The 19,539-nt window shown below is 42.3% G+C and overlaps 1 protein-coding gene across 3 annotated transcripts in view; it reads right to left on the reverse strand.

Annotated features, from left to right (window-relative positions):
* Positions 1-19,539, reverse strand: part of LOC124135478 (titin homolog) — a 47,166-nt gene continuing 27,627 nt past the window's right edge. For 2 of the 3 annotated variants that reach the window (XM_048386363.1, XM_048386362.1), the window contains exons 10-18: positions 18,185-18,274; positions 17,514-17,685; positions 16,900-17,050; positions 16,092-16,135; positions 15,118-15,209; positions 14,598-14,724; positions 13,691-13,890; positions 6,290-13,252; positions 1-3,479 (exon numbers count right to left, since the gene is read on the reverse strand). In XM_048386363.1, coding sequence (XP_048242320.1) covers positions 3,444-3,479; positions 6,290-13,252; positions 13,691-13,890; positions 14,598-14,724; positions 15,118-15,209; positions 16,092-16,135; positions 16,900-17,050; positions 17,514-17,685; positions 18,185-18,274 — 7,875 coding nt within the window. In that variant the 3' untranslated portion in view covers positions 1-3,443. The remainder of the gene's footprint in view (positions 3,480-6,289; positions 13,253-13,690; positions 13,891-14,597; positions 14,725-15,117; positions 15,210-16,091; positions 16,136-16,899; positions 17,051-17,513; positions 17,686-18,184; positions 18,275-19,539) is intronic. The other variant, XM_048386364.1, reaches the window with a different exon arrangement.

The raw sequence follows: 19,539 nt of genomic DNA on the forward strand, positions 1-19,539 counted from the left end.
TCATCATACAAGTCATAAATATTTAATTGAAATTCATACACTGATTGCTTCCAGTGACAAAGTACAACAAAGAAGTCCTGTGAACTCATCAACATCTTAAAAGTGTGTCAAACCATGTTCAGTAAAGCCATATTTTCCCTACTGATAGGTTAGAACTTTCAGAGTACATTGATTACATCATGAAAACAGCTTAAACGTCCAAAAAGCAAATTTCATACACATCTAAAACACACTAAAAACCTTCATCATATGAGCTTAAACTCTGAAATTTACCCAAAAAAACTTTCCAGCAGTTGATAATACTTATATCAAATAGTTAAAAACTATGATAATATTTATTCCAAAATCTTCCATTCTGTACAAAATGTAAACTCTTTGAAAGTATATATTATCCCATACTCTAACAGAGAAAAGGCTGTCCCTGCTCGCGAACATGTTATGTGGTAGCATAGTGTTCTCACAAATAATACAAACACACAAATCTAAGTTTGAGATCTAACCTTTCAGATCTTTAAGCACTTGCACATCAGCAACAGTTATGGGTCATTAAATACTGACTGAATAACCAATGGCTGAACAGGAACATTTACACAATGACTGTTTATCAGCAGTTATACTGAACAATGCTTAAGCGGGTTGAAAAAAATGAGAAAAAGAAATGTCAGCCCTCAATCCAGTAAGTGTAATTCATGGTCACTTCTTTACATGAATTTCGAAAGAATTAAGAAAAACTAACCACAGAAAATATTAGCATGTACAGCGTTTTAAGAAACAAGATATTTTGCAGGTGTTATTGTACAAGTTGTCACACATCCCTGATACTAGTAAGTCAAGCTCGTGTAGAGACTCATGGCCACCTACAGGTGCTTGATAACAAACTTGAGGTACTGGCAGACACTGCGGGGACAAACAGCTTCAATGGCATCTACAGCAGTAAGCGACATTTCTTATGAACAATATTTTACACAATTTTAGCCAGAGTATCAAAGAATGAAATTCTGCCTCTATAGTTCAAAAAAAGTTTAATGTAGTTGATCTAGAATCCCAACAGACTATCATCCCATTCACTGTGCTTTATAAGCAATATTCACTAGGTCTGCAGGAATGGATAAATAGCCTTGTTTCATTAGTAACTGTTAACACGTTGTTTCCATAAAGTGACAGGACTTGAAAGTGTCAGTTTCCAGTATTTGAATGCATTAGGCCACAATAAATTATCAGATTTTCATCCAGATATGTTAGTTTTGATGTGATTTTTTAAAACAAATTGTTCAATACATTATTAACTTTCAAAGGATGTGATTCACATGAAGCATGAGTGTTTGGTTGGGCTATGGGGTATTCAAGTTACGAAGTCGGTTGGGTTTAACACCGCTTGAACAGTATTCCATCTGTATCACAGAGTCAAGCCCAAAGTGATGCTGGTCTTAGATGTTTACCCCTTGGGTGAAACCCCTGAGCACAGGTATGGTGCTCACGAACCAAAAATCATAATCAGGGCGAACCGGGATTCGAACCCATGATCATAGGTTCATCGAGTAACGAAACCAGGGAACACAGATCGTGGGTTTCTTCATCTCTAGGTGCTAGGGATAATAGTGAGTGAGTGAGTATGGCTTTACGCTGCTTTTAGCAATATTCCAGCAATATCACGGCGGGGGATTGTACCCATGTCGGGAATCGAACCCGGGTCTTCGGCGTGACTAGCAAACCCTTTAACCACTAGGCTACCCGACCGCCCCGCTAGGGATAATAAAACGATGGGAGTGTGTTTGGTGGTCATTCAGTTGGATATAAATTGAATAATTAGTTTATTATGGCCAGATTAATGACTTACAAAGTAACTTGGAGGACAGCTGACAATGCACAAGGTTATGATAACAGTGTCTAAATCGATCATTGCGGTGTTATGCATGCATGTACACAAATAGTCAAACTAAAATAATATTGTGAAAGTTGCAGTGCCCATGGAACTGCATTTCTTCAACGAAAACTGAACAGTGTGTTCTGCACATCAGATAAACCATCGTAACGAAACAGGAACATCGTTTAAAACAACAGTAACATTTCATGTCAAATGCTTATACAACACTTCAGGACGGCAAACATGGTCAATTCACAAACTATGTGAAAAATAATTAACATTTACAATTTGCTTCACCCACTGTGTGCCATGGCACAAGCCTTCCACATTCTGAGTTCTGTCATCTGTGAATCAAAATGTAGGTCGGTTACAAAAGGAAGCCTGACATTTTACACTCGCGACACATAAACATGTTCCAACATCATAACTAAATACATTCAACATTTAATGGTGACATGGTTTCAATTATCTAAGATATTTTCTCAGTCCAACTTATGAATCCTTGAAATTGCATTTTTATATGATCTGATGTTGAATTGAATCCTTTTTGGATCCAATCACAGAGCTGCTTTTTCATCCCGAATAACATCTCACATTTTTCATCATACCCTCTATCTGATCATTTTTATACATTAAATGTAAAATGGTGTCTTTTCCTGAAGAAATGCAATCAATACAGGTAAGTTACAGATCCATACTAGGATTAATTGCATGACATGAAGCTGAGAGAAATCTGCTTTACTGCTTTACTGCTTTTATCATATCATCATCACTTTGTATTTCAGTAGCATCACCGTGTGTAGGCTTGCGGCGAAAGCAACGCCCTAAGTGATGCATTTCTTAGACGTTTACCACTTTGTTGAGACACAGGTATAGTGCCGAAAATCTAAACACATAATCAGCATGAATCTGGGATTCAAACCCACAATCATAGGTTCCTGGCAAGCCTAAGGGAGGTAACTCTGCACAGCAAGTGTCAGCGCCTTAGACTACTGTACCACACCAGCCCCCTGTTGATGTCTCACTGTTTGAACATTTTGCGGGTCAATCCAGAACTGTTTAAGTGTTCGCAATAAGAAGAGACAGGTTATGACTGCAGTAATGTATCAAAATACATAATCTTTGGATGAACTCAGACTATTTACACAAAACTAACCACAACAGTTACAGGAGACTTCATTTGAATAAACACATCTATTCCAAACAGCGTCTTCATACCTGACATGATGTATGAACATGAGTCCCATCAAGAACTTTGGTAAATATAAACATAATAAAACCTGATGGATGCTAATGAACATAAAATGGTTCTTGTAGTCACACACTACAAGTCTATCACAAAGTCTTTCTCATTCAGTTCCTCAGATGTACTAAAACGGAATTATGTACAATCAATTTCTCATGCCGCAGTTGATGAACGCACCCCGAAGATGCTGTCGATTATGACAAGGATGTGAGCCCCAACTGCTGTCTGTTGTCCAATGAAATGATTCCAGATGTGCATGCTGCCCAATCAGGTGTGATCGTTACCGAAGATGCAGAGTTTCTTTATCTGTGACTAAAGATGGAGGTTAGCCCTTCAGCTGCTGCCGTCAGATGATGAACCGTCTGATGTCTGAAAGTTCCATACATAATTTGTATAAGTTGATAGAGAAATATAGACATAGTATTGTAATAGTATTTAAACTGTAAGGCTTGATAATTATATTAACCAATGTGTAAGAAATGAATCAAGAATTGCCAACAATGTCAAAGTCAGCCATTTTCCTTTGTTGCTACTCAAACAAAATGGAAGTAACTCTAATCTGAACTAATCCTTGCTAATCAAGGCACAGCAGATTTGAAATTTGACTGTAATATCTGAGTTTTCTGGCGCTTATTCATTATAACTTGAAACTATTGATTTCTAGGCAAACTATCGAAAATACCCTGGCGTTTTTAAATTCCTATCAATAAAGTACAATTGTAGGGCAAGCAACTGCAATACACTGACAGTTTGATATATAGTTACACTCTTACCGCATACTGATATTATATACAATTATTTGTGACGGGTACGAGGACATGGTCCAGTATCAATGCATTCAGCATTGTTTGTTGTTCAGCATTGCACTCCGCAATATTCCAGCTATATGATGGTGGCTTATAAATAATCAATTTTGGACCAAAGTAAGCTTCAGAATATTGTGAGCAATGATTCACGTCACTGAGGTACAATGACATACAATCAACCAAGTCACCAAGCCTGACCATCTGATACATTCAGTCAACTCTTACGACCAGCATAGGTTGCTAGGGACTAATTGTGACCCAGACTTCCTATAGGGTTGCCTCCTATGACCAGCACAGGTTGCTATGGAGTTATTCTAACCTAGAATCCCTATAGGGTTGCCTCCTATGACCAGCACAGGTTGCTAGGGAGATATTCTAACCCAGAATCCCTATAGGGTCGCCTCTTACGACCAGCACAGGTTGTTAGGGACTTATTCTAACCCAGAATCCCTATAGGGTTGCCTCTTACGACCAGCACAGGTTGCTAGGGACTTACTCTAACCCAGAATCCCTACAGTTCCATAACTAGAGAGAAACCAGGCCTCAAAATTAACAACAGTAAGAATACACAGGACCAAGTCAAGTTGAATGACTGGTCAATATATTAATAAAAAAAATGTTTAAATCATGAAATCTGGTCAAAAGAAAGATGACTACACACTTGTCCTGAATCCAGAAAACATTTTAACTCTACATGTTGGCGATGAATCTTATGAGTATGTTTGGTGGTGAATCCACGTCTGAACTGCCATAAAAAATAATCACACTACATCATTTCGCAATATGACCTTTGCAACAACTGCATGTCTGTAACTCGTAACTTCCAATACAATAGATCAAGTGAGTGAGTTGGGTTTAACGATGAACAGTATTCCTGTTATATCACGGCCTGTCAGCATAATGTTGGAGGAATGCCCCAAGTGATGCATGTCTCAGACATTTACCACTTTGGTGAAAACCATTAGCACGGGAATGGTGCTGACAAACCAAGAAACATAATCGGGCCAAATGGCAATCTATTAAGGGTGTCAAAATGTGCCTTTCTCATAGATACATATCCCAATACTTGAGTCATATTAATACCATATTATTTGTTGTTGGTTGTTGAACGCCGAACTCCAACTACAAAAATTGAGGGTTCAGGTGTCTCCCAATAATTAATCTTAAGCATTTTTACAAGAAAAATAAGGGTCCTGTAAAGGCATGGAGTGAGTGAGTGAGTTGGGTTTAACGCCGCTTTTAACAGTATTCCAGTTATATCACGGCGTGTCAGCTTAATGTGCGAGGAAAGCCCGAAGTGATGCAGGTCTCAGACGTTTACCACTTCGGTGAAACCCACGAGCACGGGTATGGTGCTGACAAACCTAGAAACATAATCGGGGCGAACCGGGATTCGAACCCACAATCACAGGTTTCTGGCGTGTCCAAGGACGCAACTCTGCACTGCGATTTGCGCCGCCTTAGACGACTGGGCCTTCCGTGCCCCCTTGTAAAGGCATGGAATGGTGTAGTTACTGTACTGACAACAAGATTTGACAATAACTTTTATTACAGGACCTTTATATTTCTTGTCAAGAATTTGGTACAATTAATATTATTGTTTGTCCCTTGGGATGTAATTTTTCTTGTCTGCATCCATTCTATACTTGTGCGAGGAATTAACACCCACTTCTGCATTGCGTAAAATCCTGGGACTCTATATTCAAGCTTTAGGACAGTGGTCTGTAAATAATACAGCCTGGACTAGTGATTGACATCATGAGCATCGATCTACGAAATTGGGATACGATGACGTGCATCAACCAAGTCAGTGAGCCTGACCACCCGATCCTTGCTGAAGACCAATTCTGTAACCCGAATCTTCATCTATGCTACTCATCATCATATAACATCTGTCACGATTACTCATGTTCCATGTGGTCCGGCCAACAAGATGGGTTCTATCAACCAGTTTGTGTTAACGGTCATGATTGGTTTAATTAGGCTTGTTTCAATAGCATTATGCAGTCAGATTTCGCAGTATGTCTTGTGATAGACGGGAAGGTGATGCTAACTTGACCAATTATCAGGACGTGTTATTGGAATACTTTGCAAAAATGACATTTTTGAAAATCAAAACAGAAATAAAATATGAATCGATAGATGGGGAAGTTTATCGAGTCATCGGATAATTTAGCGATTCATCGATGCATCTGTGAATTGTAACACCTCTACAATATAATACTCATAAGAAGTTAAAGAACACCCTATTTTTTCATTCGACTACAATAAGTCTAGTTATACGAAAATATCGGGTGTTCTTTAACTTCTTTAGAGTAGTATTTAAACATAATTATCAACATGATCCAGATTCAATCAGTGTGTCATTTTTACCTTTGATTTTGATGACAATCTAAAGGTCCCGATATCTTTTAATTTGCTGAGAGATGCAGCAAATCCTATTGGCAGATTAGGTCTATTTGGTGAGCCTTTGCTTGGCGACGATGTTGGACTGGTTTTGGAATCGGAGGAATTCACATTGGAGGCAAACTCACTGAATACATTTCTATCAACACCCTGTTTAGGAGGTGAAGACGTTGGAGACCTTTTGGGAGAAGAATTTTCAGGCGAACTCTTACCCGAACTGCTCTTTGTATGTGAAAGTTTGGTTGGGCTGTGCTTTTGTAAAACTGGGAGTTCACTCGGGGGACTGAACACAGGAGACTTGCATGACTTTTTAACTGGATCACTGGATGGTGATTTAAAATCACCCGAATCGTCTTTTTGTTGCTCACTAAGCACAGGTAATTCCTTTGAGTCTGATTCTGAACACGTCTTGCTGTCCGACTCCGTCCCATTCACGGACCTGCTTTGTTCCGCATGGTATGAAATAGGTTGGAGGGCTCCTGAAGGACATCCCTTGACAGGGGATGTTTCAGGGGAATCAGATCTTTCTTTGTAGTCAATAGGGGAAATTCTTTCCAGCACTGGGGGATCACAACAGTCCAGTTCTGGAGGGTTTTCAGTGTTTGGTTCCTCCTCCACCATTTCTGATTTGTCTCTTGATTTAGAATCACTAACTGTTGGGCCTGTGTTCACAATATCACAATTTCCAGTTTCGTCAGCACTAACACCGTCATCAATAATCTGCACACTAATTTCCTGATCCTTACTCTCAGCATCTTCATCACAGTCAGTATCCATTGGAATAATTTCATCACTAGTCTTTGCATCTTGAGCATCTTGTTTCACTGTTTGTGACATTGTGGTTGTCATGGTATCAGTCACCATGTCACAGGACCGTACATCCTTCACATCATCCGTTTCCATGGAATTTAATGGTTCCTCAGAAACACTGACATCTACCGCAGGCACATTGTCAGCGGAAGATTCAGTTCTTGTCTCAACATAATCTCCCCCAGCAACTACCAATACTACCTCCTCAACAACCTCAACCCCCTCCACAACTTCCTCTGATCCCTCTCCATCCAACTGTAAGTGCTCACTCTGGAATTCTTCAGCTTGGCCACACACAGCATCACCATTCTCAACACACTCTTCCTCAACCTCCATGGCTGCTATTTGAACTCGTTCACTGACATTTTCTGCAACTGATGTTTCCCATTCAGGTTCAATTGTTCTGACAACATCAGACTCTGGAACAGCAGCTTTGGTCACCTTATCCTCAACAACATCTGGTGTTACGATGTCAGCAACTGCCTCTCTTGCACTCTCAACTTCAACTTCTGTTGTGGTAGCTTCAACTTCACCCACAGATGCTGTTTTTGTATCAACTGCATTAACATTAGCCTCATCTTCGGTGGCTTCAGTCTCAACTTTGTCTTTCCTTGTGATAGGTGTAACACTAGACTGATCTGTTCCACCTTCTAGTCCCTGAGTTTCAGGAACTTCTGTTTGAAGAATTTCAGCGACTTCTGTCTGAACAGCTTCACCAGCAACTGGAGTCTCCACTTCAGTTTTACCAGTGGTCGCTTCAGGGGTCCTGAGTTGATGAGTATCAGTAAGATTTAAATCATCTGTTTCACCTCCAGTTACAACCATATCAGTTTCTGCTACTTCATTTCGGTTTTCACTTTCTCCTTCATCTACATCCATTTCAACATCAGCCTGACTCAGTTCAATTTCAGCAACATCAGCCTCTTCCATTTTAGCTTCATCCTTATCACCTTGTTCCATTTCAACTTCCGCCAGCTCAGCCTGATAAACTGCAACTTTATCCATCTCCATCTTATCAACTGGAACTTCAGTTACCTCAACCACTCCCGTTTCAACTTCAGCTTCAACAGTGGTTTCAGTTCCAGCATCCCCTTCCCGATTCTTTTCATCGCTCTTCTCAGTTTCAGACTCTGTAACTTGCTGTTCACCTTCAGGCACTTCTGGTTCCTTGGATGATCTGATGCTGGTTGCTAGCACTTCTACATTCTGTGAAGAATCAGTCCCAGTATAATCCTCAACCTTGGCTTCAGTAGACACTACACCTCCTTTAGTTTCAACTGTTTTGCAGAAGTCCTCTACACCTTCGCCTTCCTTGAGTGAAGCTGTCTTGGTATGAGAGTCAGATGACTTGCTATCTCTTGATGAAAATGTCTTGGCATGTGAGTCGGAGGCATTGTCACTCTTTGATGAAGTCGTCCTGGCATCCGAGTCAGATAACTTGCTTTCTCTTGATGAAGTCGTCCTTGCATGTGAGTCAGAGGACTTCCTATCTCTTGATGAAGTTGACTTCGCATCAGAGTCAGATGACTTGCTATCTCTTGAAGAGGTTGTCTTGCTATGTGAGTGAGAGGACTTCCTTTCTCTTGATGAAGACGTCCTCCCATGTGAGTGAGAGGACCTATCTCTTGATGAACTTGACTTGTGATGTGAGTGAGAGGATTTCCTATCACTTGATGAAGATGACCTGGCATGTGAGTCCGAGGACTTCCTATCTCTTGATGAAGATGACCTGGCATGTGAGTCCGAGGACTTCCTATCACTGGATGAAGATGACCTTCCATGTGAGTCCGAGGACTTCCTATCTCTTGATGAAGATGACCTGGCATGTGAGTCTGAGGACTTCCTATCACTGGATGAAGATGACCTGCCATGTGAGTCTGAGGACTTCCTATCTCTTGATGAAGATGACCTGCCATGTGAGTCTGAGGACCTCCTATCACTGGATGAAGATGACCTGCCATGTGAGTCTGAGGACCTCCTATCACTGGATGAAGACGACCTGGCATGCAAGTCTGTGGACCTCCTATCACTGGATGAAGACGACCTGGCATATGAGTCTGAGGACCTCCTATCACTGGATGAAGATGTTCTGGCATGTGAATCTGAGGCCTTGTCACTCTTTGACAAAGTTGTCTTGGCATATGAGTCCGAGCTCTGGTCATGAAGTTGCCTTGATGAAGTAATCTTGACCTGTGAGTCAACAGAGGTAGGTGAACTTGTTCTTCCTTCCTTTTGATCCATCTTTCCTACTTCAATTGCATCCGGCTCATCTCTTTCAGAGTTCTGTTTATCTGACAGACTGCCCTCAGTTGATTCTGGCTTGTCCTTTGCTGCATTTTGTTCATCAGCTGTATCCTTGGGCAAACTGACTTCATCTGTTTGAACTTCTGAAGTTTTCTGACAAATTTCAACTTTGGAATCTAATTTTACATAAACTTCAACTTCAGCATGTTTGTGTTCTGATTCAACTCGTACTTCTATTTCAGCAACTTCCTGTTCCATAAGTTCCTCTTCAGCCAGATGAACCTCATCAACTTTTACCTCATTGTTCTTCTTGCTTTCAGCTACAGCCATATCTGGCCTATAAGCATCCTGATTCACTTGCACCTCTGCATCTTTGGGATCTGAATTAACTTCATCTCCAACTTCAGCACCGTGCTGCTGTGATTCAACCTCAAGGTCAACTTCAGCACTGCGCTGCTGTGATTCAACCTCAAGGTCAACTTCAGCACCTTGCTGCTCTGGCTCCACCTCAAGTTTAAATTCAGCACCTTGCTGCTGTGGCTCAACCTCATTTTCAACTTCAGCATCTTGCTGCTCTGGCTCCACCACAAGTTCAACTTCAGCACCTAGCTGCTGTGATTTAACCTCAAGGTCAACTTCAGCACCTTGCTGCTGTGGCTCCACCTCAAGTTTAACTTCAGCACCTTGCTGCTGTCGCTCAACCTCATTTTCAACTTCAGCATCTTGCTGCTGTGGCTCCACCTCAAGTTCAACTTCAGCATCTTGCTGCTGTGGCTCAACCTCATTTTCAACTTCAGCATCTTGCTGCTGTGGCTCCACCTCAAGTTCAACTTCAGCATCTTGCTGCTGTGGCTCTACCTCATTTTGAACTTCAGCATCTTGCTGCTGTGGCTCTACCTCAAGTTCAACTTCAGCATCTTGCTGCTCTGGCTCTACCTCAAGTTCAACTTCAGCATCTTGCTGCTGTGGCTCTACCTCAAGTTCAACTTCAGCATCTTGCTGCTGTGGCTCTACCTCAAGTTCAACTTCAGCATCTTGCTGCTGTGGCTCTACCTCATTTTCAACTTCAGCATCTTGCTGCTGTGGCTCTACCTCAAGTTCAACTTCAGCACCTTGCTGCTCTGGCTCAACCTCAAGTTCAACTTCAGCATCTTGCTGCTGTGGCTCTACCTCAAGTTCAACTTCAGCATCTCGCTGCTCTGGCTCTACCTCAAGTTCAACTTCAGCATCTCGCTGCTGTGGCTCTACCTCAAGTTCAACTTCAGCACCTTGCTGCTCTGGCTCAACCTCAGCTTCTTCCAGACCAATTTCACATTCCTGCTGCTCAGTTTTAGGAGTATCAAGACCCACCTCCTCAGCCTGGCATGCTTTAATAAGCCCTTCTGTTTGAGAAGGTTCTTCCTTCATCTGGTCCTCTTCACCTTCTCCCTCCACATCATCAACCAATGTCTCTTCCTTTTCCACTAGAACCTCCTCAGCCTGTACAACACTACCATCAACTTCAGCAACTTCACCAATTGTCTGGGTGCTACTGCTTGCAGTTTCCTCTAACTGGATAACTTCATCCTCTTCAGACTCCATCTCTTCTTCCTTTTCTTTTTCCTTTTCTTCTTCTTTTACTTCATCTTTTACTTCATGTTTTTCTTCTTGTTCTTTTTCATGTTCTTCATCTACATTTTCTACATCTTCGTTCTCGAAATTCTCGTTGTCAAGAGCTGCCTCTTCCACACCTTCTTCTGGATGATCAGGTTCCTCCCCTGCAGTTGTCTCCTTGCCGGAGACGTCATCAACAGCAGGCGTCTCTATGTGTGCCTCGGTCCCTATGTCCATCATCTCTACATCACCACCAACTACCTCCTCAAAGTCTTCCACGTTGGCTTCCGACACTAAGTCCAACACCGGCTCTTGTATATCACATTCAGCGCTGTCCACCTGGTCTGGATCCCTGTCCTTGTTCCTATGATAGACCTTTGTAAATTTGACTTTCTTTTCAGCATCAATATCCTCCTTCATTTGTACAGCATAACACATGACAGAAGATGAAGGTCTGCCTCGCCTCCTTGTCTCTTTAAGTTCTGGCATTTCTGTAACGATGTCATCCCGTACTGGAGTCGACACCCTACCTCGTCGAGTCGTTCTCACAGCGTGGGGAGATCGCTTGGTTCGTCTTACAACCTTAGCACACGTTGAATCATCAACTGTCTCTTTATCCTTTGGAAAAAGTTTCTTTTTCTTTTCCCTGGTGTATGTATACAAGCGGGTACTAGGCTTAGCGGCAATGGTCTTTACTTTCACATCAGTGTCACTTGAAAGGGTTTCATTTTCGGGATCAGAGAAGATATCGGGAGGAGCATCTTCAGAATGATCACAAACAGTGCTGACACTCTGTTCAATCTTTGTGAGTTTTGGGGGTGAAGGTTCCCGATTCTCTGCAGGACCTTCTTCGACAAAAAAGTCAGACTCGTAACTTCGCTTTCTTTCTGGTTCTCGTTTACTGTACGTCTTGACAACAGGTGTTGCTTCCAAAGCACTTTTAGACACAATCATTCCATTGATGACAGTTTTCTCAGATCCTATTTCTTCATCTTTCTTAACCACAGTTTCCTCGATCTTGTTAGGCATCCTTGGTACCCGTCTATGAATGCCATCTTTGTACAAGCAGGGAGATCGAGCTGGGCTGGAACTCTTAGCTTCAAGTGGCAAGGGAACATATGGAGATTCTGTTGTGAGGTTCTGTGACCAAGACACAGACTTCCTTTTCTTTTTGGGAACAGGACATTCAGAATCATCCTTTTCCTCCTTAACTGCATCTTCCTCCTCATCCACCTTTTTGTAAAACACTGTTTTCTTCGGTGTTTTCATGATTGTCTTTGGTGTTTCAACTGCTGTGTGGGGAGGTTCTGATATCTGAGTCTCTGGACCACTATCTGGAGTTTCATCAAGCTTCACTTCCATTTCCTCATCCTTCTCAGGAGATTCTGCAACAGTGTCTGCAGGGCTGGTCTTCAGGACTGTGATCTTATCAGAAGAATGTTCCAGGACCTTGACATCTTTGGTCGGCACCACACCCTGAGCTGGTGATGCCTTCTGCTCTTCCTTACAATGATCAATGTAGGACTTAGCATTAGGTGAGCTGGAGGCAGTCCTGATCCCCCCAGTGCTGAGGTGGATGACTGTCCCGGCCTTGTTCTTATCCCCAGAGGGAACAACGATCACCTTGGCCTTCTGAGACTGCAAACGTTTAAAATCATCCAAGGAAATGTGCACAACTTTGGGTGAAATGTTTGTTTGGGGTGACTTCCCCTGACTGTATTTATTGTGGCTGGTATGTTTAGCTGTCTTCTGTATCAACTCAGTGTACACACGCGACACGTCATGTCTCCTCACAACGGATATCGAGTCTGTCACTGGTTCCGCTTTAGGCTCCGAAAGTTTATTTTTGGCCTTCTGTGCTTCTCTCTCCTGGATCCGTTTATGCATAGGGAGAGCCGCAAGTTCAGGATCTTCGGAAGGAACAGCTGCAGGCTTCTGCTGTTGCCCATTGTAGCGGGAAGTAATGTTCACAGTCTTAGCCAGAAGCTGCATCTTATTGCGGTTGTTCTGGATGATGATGCCCTTCACTGGATCCTCAATGGATGTTGGACGTTCAGGTGATTTGGGTATGTTGATAGTGTTGGTCTGAACCATCAGTGACCGTTGTGGGGTGTTGCCCTTTCGAAGGAACTCTTCAGCTGCCTCTTTCCGCTTGGCTGCTTGGAGAGCTTGGAGGAAACGGGCCTGTCCCTCGGCAGTTCGCATGTCGCCTCCACGAGCCTTCAGCGCAGGGTATACGATTGTGTAGTTGGACTTTGAACTGTTACTTTCAACTTCTTCATCCTGCAATGAGATATGTACAAATTTCAGCTGCTTGAAAAAAATTTTTTTTGCAGAGTTAATCACACAGAGGAATTTTAGAGTGAGCTGTTGGTTTAACGCTGCTTTCAACAGTATTCCAATTATGTCATGGCATGTCAGGTTAATGTGGGATGAAAACATAGCATCAATACAGAGTCGACTGGATTTCAACTTTATTCTTTTGAAGAGTAATCTCAGTACAGGTGCAGGTACTTTATCATTTGTTCATTATTTTACACAGCACTTGCAATAATCCAGCTATATGAGGGCAGCCTAGCAATCCGGAAAATGAAGGATGAACAGTCACAACTGATCTACTGAAGTGAACGCCTTCCAATTATAATTGTCCTACTAGCACAGCGAATCCACTAAATCCTCCCCAATTCTTCTAGAATCTGCCGCCAGGGTTGTGCCACTCACCTGGTCCACCATCATGGCGTGAATGTTTTCCATGGTGTGACTGGCAGCCTGTCTGCGGGGACGGTACTTGGCGTTGGGGGAGATGTCAACATCGGGCACAAAGTCATCATCGACCTCGTAGCGATGGACTGTTTTGGGCAGCAACTTCTTTACTCGGATGTTAACAATCTTCTGCAGAGCACGGGCCATGTATGTGAAATCTGCAAAAGAGGAGGTCAGTTCATTTAACATAACAACTCCCTACCTGAGTGCATGAAAAAGATGATGGATTCTGATACCGTTTGTTTGTTGTTTAACGCCTTACTCGGCAATATTCCAGCTATATGACGGCGGTCTGTAAATAATCCAGTCTGGACCAGACAATCCAATGGTTGATATCATGAGCATCGATCCACGCAGTTGGGATACGATGGCATGCATCAACCAAGTCAGAGAGCCTGATGTATGAGTGAGTGAGTGAGTGAGTATGGTTTTACGCTGCTTTTAGCAATATTCCAGCAATATCACGGCGGGGGACACCAGAAATGGCCTCACACATTGTACCCAAGTCGGGAATTGAACCCGGGTCTTCGGCGTGACGAGCTAACGCTTTAACCACTAGGCTACCCGACCGCCCCCCTGATGTACAAGGAAAGCCCAAATACTGGAGGTCAGAAACGTTTACTACTTTTGAAATACCTACGAGCATGGGTATGGTACTGACAAACCAATAACATAATCAAGGCAAATCTGTGATTCGAAACCATGATCATGGGTTTCTGGCATGCCTAAGGGACGCAACTCTGCACAGTGAATTACAACGCCTCAAATGACTGGGCCACAGGTGTCCCTGAACAAAATAGAACTGCAAGACTAAAACAGGAGGCCATTATGCAACATTTGCTGCAGAAAGCTTTGTATGACTTACCACTGTTTTCCCCATTGTACTTCTCACAGTTCTCAAACAGCAGCTGGAAGTCGTCAGCGAACTCACGCACTGACTTGTAGTCTCTGTCATCTAACTTCCTCTCGATCATCGTCAAGTCCATCGGGGTCTAGGTGGAATAACGATGAAATCATGTAAGATGTAAGTGTCAGAGAATATTAGAACTAATATCAGTTATTCTCACTGAACAATCAGCATTATATTTTGCTTCATGATGATTGGCTTGTCTGTTTTTATTATTTATTGCGTTAAGGTACATTGTTGCATAAAGGCACATAGCAACATGATGTCATATGTCGTACTGTCACAAATACTTGACGACTTTAGGTCAACAGGAGCCGAGTCAACTTATTACACCCAGATCAAACATAGCAAGGGGACATAACTCTTGATGTCTTATCACACAACCAAATAATGATTCGCTGTTCCATGTGCCTCTAAATACGAGGATCTTCCAGAAGGATTAAGGAGAATGACCATACATGATACAAGAAAACCTTACCTCGATAACATGGAAGTAATCTGGAGCAAACTCCTCCTTCACTGGCTCCCAGAACGGCCAGGAGTCGTCGTGAGCCTTCACAGTGTACAGGACTGGAATAGTCACAAGTCACGTTAGTTGTATGGAGAATACTACAGTCAAGTCTTGTTAATCCGACATCGTTGGTTGCATATGATTGTGTCGGATTAACGAGTATGTCGGATTAACGAAATTAAGTGATTTGCGATCGAAAATCGGACATCTTCACGATAGATAATAACCGTGTGTTTCCTCGTGTAAATGCAAGTGCTACTGTCTTAACAACTTGCTTCATCTACTTAAAATAGTCTGTCAGTGTTTTCTGTTTCTCACATATTGAAGGCACATTTCTCAAAGTCCCCTGTTCGCTTGACGTCTAGGGCTGGTGGTTCTTCAGCATCAACATTGTCGAGGTGTAATTTCATTTGTTTCTTATAATAAAGCTTGAAATTCTTTATGATCCCGGCATCTAGTGTTAATTGTTAAAGTTAATCTCTGCAGCCGGTGCGTGTCAAAACACGGGGTTGTGTACTCGCGGGCAGATGACCACGGAGTACGCTGACCACTGTGTCGGATTAACGAGACTGATTAATGAGTGATTTCAGTAATTCGTTGCAAATTAGGTGTGTCGGAGTCGGAGTGCGAGAATGTCGGATTAACGGGACTAAATAGCGCTGAATCAATCGGTTCCCATCATTTGTGTCGGATAAAGCCGAGTGTCGGATTAACGAGAGTCGGATTAACGAGACTTGACTGTATACTCATTCGAAGGAATTACCATTTTTACAAAAACAAGTGGACTTTCTGCTGCATCTGACCACATGAAAGTGAATATTCTATATATTACCCATATTAAATATGTATGTACTTGCAAAGGAATAGCCTTATTCTTTTTTATAGTATTCCTTCACCTGATGAAGGAGTAAGTATATATCAATACAAATACCGTCACTCACTTTTTCTCATTCCACTGTAAAGTTCTTCCTTCTCGGAGTCGATCCTGCAAAAACAAATGTCCCTGCTATGTAAGAAGATATTCCACACACTCTACTTAGAGTCTCAGGTAAATGTTATTGAAAGTCATGGACAAAAAGATTACCAATAGACAGCGAGGGGTTAAGATCACCAATAATCTACAAGACTAATGAAAATCTGTGAGGGCTACTTATAGAAAACCTGGTATGTCAAATAGAGGTGAGGTGAAATTGGGTTTAACGTCGCATCCAAGATTATTGCACTAATATTGCGACGTGCATGCACTTGTGTGTTTGTGTGTGTGGGTGGTTGCTTGTACTTGTCCGGACTGATGCCGATTTATAGTGCTAGCCCACTGAGATACCATGCCGCAGTTTAACATGAATGTCCCAATCAGACACAGTATACTGACTACGAGCCGACCAGTCCTTGTTTTAGCCCCTTTATGCCGAGCGCCAGACAGGGTAACAATAAGTACCATCTTTTAACATCTTTTGGTATGACGCGGCCGGGGATCGAACCCCGGACCTTCCACTCTCCAGGTGGAGGCTCTACCACTGGACCATGGAGGCGGTCTTGTCAAATAGAAAGAAAAGTCCTGAAATTAATTTGGACTTGTGGGATTTCCAAAATGGTGTCCACCCAAGTGCAACAGTTTGCCTATTTGCCACACCCCTTCATGGATTCTAATAAATGAAAATCTTTGGCAAAAAATGCATTTGTCCATCTGACTGAAGCTTTCACCAACAAAATCAGTTTTAAGATGTACACAAGGTGTTGTCAGCTCACTTTTCCAAATCGTCGTCATCATCCCGGTGTCCGTTGGTGGAGTCCAGGTTCTGCAGCTCAGGGGGAAGCTCCAGCCCTTCTGCCAGGAGACGATCCCGCTCCGCAAACAGGCGAGTCTTCTCCTCCCGCAACGCAGCACGCTTTGCTCTTCCTGGCAACACAGACAACACAACTTATTACAACTGTAGATGACAGACAAAATATCTAATGATCATAACAAACATTTCAGAAATTACTTCAATCATGTGATCTCAATCTTTAAATTGTCACATACATGTCAATTTTCAAGATTTCAAGAATTATTCACAAAATGAAAAGCCTGTACATTATCGAGTCTCAAGAAGGTATGTCAACAGCCAAAGGCATGAGCAATCATCAACATCATCGGGACATGAAACTCAATCAGGCACCATCCTGATCCATTTTGGTCGACTCTTGCGACAAGCACATGTAATAAGACCCAATTCGAAACAGAATCTACAAGTGGGCTCACAAAAAGAAAGCAACCTCTTGGATATAACACACTGTCACCACCATCATCTTCATCATCAGCTCTAAAGGCAATTATTGCAAGCTGAAATGTTCCTCTCTTAGGCAGTGTTTTTCTCCCTTACTTTCTACAGCCCTCTCTCGCTCTTCTCTCATCCTCTCCCTCTGCTTCTCTCGCTCCTCCCGCTGCCGCTTCTGGATCTCCAGCTTCTCCTGCTCCAGCATCTTCCTCCGCTCCTCCTCCTCCGCGTGCCGCACCTTCTCCTCCGCAGCCAGCATCTGGGCCAGCAGCTTCTCCTGCAACACAGTCATGCATCAGCATCATATTGATACAATCGCGATACCTGAATCATGTTTCGATATTTATCATCCCAAATTGTCATCCACTGGAGTTATCAACTGGGTGACATCAAGTGATATCTCCTGGGAGATTACTACTGTTTACAAAGAGAAAAGGTAGGAAGAAAGATGTTGGATCATAAATACAATCTCATCCGAATGTCTTCTCATATGAAATATATCAACACCTTTAAACTTTTATGCCACATTTTGATATACTTGATATCAAAAGACACTTTGGTGAGATTCTCTCTCTCAAGATATTTTTTTCATGAAATCCTCCTGTTTGGATCATCATCATCATCATCATCATCATCATCATCATCAGGGTTTCTGTCAGAGCTGCAATTCCAGGGTTTCTGTTAACCCCTGTCCTGTAGGGAACAGTACAAGACCCACCCCCTGTCTAAACACACATAAGTAAGTCCCATGTCACGTCAGTAACTCCATAGCTCACCTCCTCCTCCCTCTGTTTCTGCTTCTCTTCCAGTCGACATGATGTCCGTCTCGGGGCATTCTCGAGGGCCCGTCGTTTCATGTCACGCTCCTGCAACAGAAAAGAACTCATAGTTAATCTTTCAAAACATGTTAAAACATAATCTGTTGAATTTGGTCTTGATAAAGCTCCATTCATTAAACCCTTATTCCTAAAGAGAGTGAAGTTTCTGCTGTAGCATTTTCTCAGAAAGTAGCTTCACAGCTGTCAGACCAGTGGTCAATAGTGTGAGCACCCTTCATGTGATAAGGGTCTGACGACACAAGAAAATCCAGTCACAGCTGAGACTTTGTGCTTCCCGATGCTCTGGTAATCATATATACTGAACCAAAAAAGTTAGGGATCATGAATATTTTGGGGGATATTTTTATGAAATTGTGTCATGACTACATAAAACATCCACAAACTATTCACGATCCCTAACTATTTTTGATCAGTATAGATCCATCCTGATACAATCAGCCTACATAGCTTGCTTATCAAATAAGCATGGATCAGGGATCAAGTCAGCAAAATAACACGGGAGTCAATCTTTCCCCATTACATTCAACCCTAAGTGAGTGAGTGAGTGAGTGAGTGAGTATGGTTTTACGCCACTTTTAGCAATATTCCAGCAGGAGACACCAGAAATGGGCTTCACACATTGTACCCATGTTGGGAATTGAACCCGGGTCTTCGGCGTGACGAGCGAACGCTTTAACGTGAGTGAACTGAATTATGCTCCTATTAACAATATTATTAACAAGCCTAACCTTGATAGAGATCATCTGTGGAAGAATCAAGCGTGTGAAGCAATGACCAAGGCAGAGGGCAAATTACTTTAAAAACTATAGCATGTTGCTGGCAGATCAAAGATAACCATAGTCTTCACACACTGTACCCACATAGGGGACTGAACCCAGATCTTCAGTTTGAGCAAAAGCCTTAACCACCAGGATACCTGGCTTTTCCAACATCCAGTATTAAACAAGAATTACCGTTTACCGCCGTCTATAGGGTGACCCTGTAAGGTGACCCCCCTGTACAAGCCTTCAAAATCTACCGTATTCAACATAATAATAAGCCCCCATGGCGATATTTGCTAATATATTCGCCAGTGAACAATCCCAATTAGCACCCCTACCGATTGATCAATGTACACAAGACCTATTTTTGTGTGTATAATATGCACTCGTGTGTAATATGCACCCTCAATTATGGGCAAATAAATTCTGGAAAAATATATCTGTCGTATATAAACATTTCAGGCTGTCAGCATAAACCATGAAATTTATCTTTCAACTGTTTTTTCACCAAAATAATATTCTAATAAGAGC

This window comes from Haliotis rufescens, unplaced genomic scaffold (assembly GCF_023055435.1).
Source record: "Haliotis rufescens isolate VD_foot unplaced genomic scaffold, xgHalRufe1.0.p SCAF_6, whole genome shotgun sequence".
Lineage (NCBI taxonomy): Eukaryota > Metazoa > Mollusca > Gastropoda > Lepetellida > Haliotidae > Haliotis > Haliotis rufescens.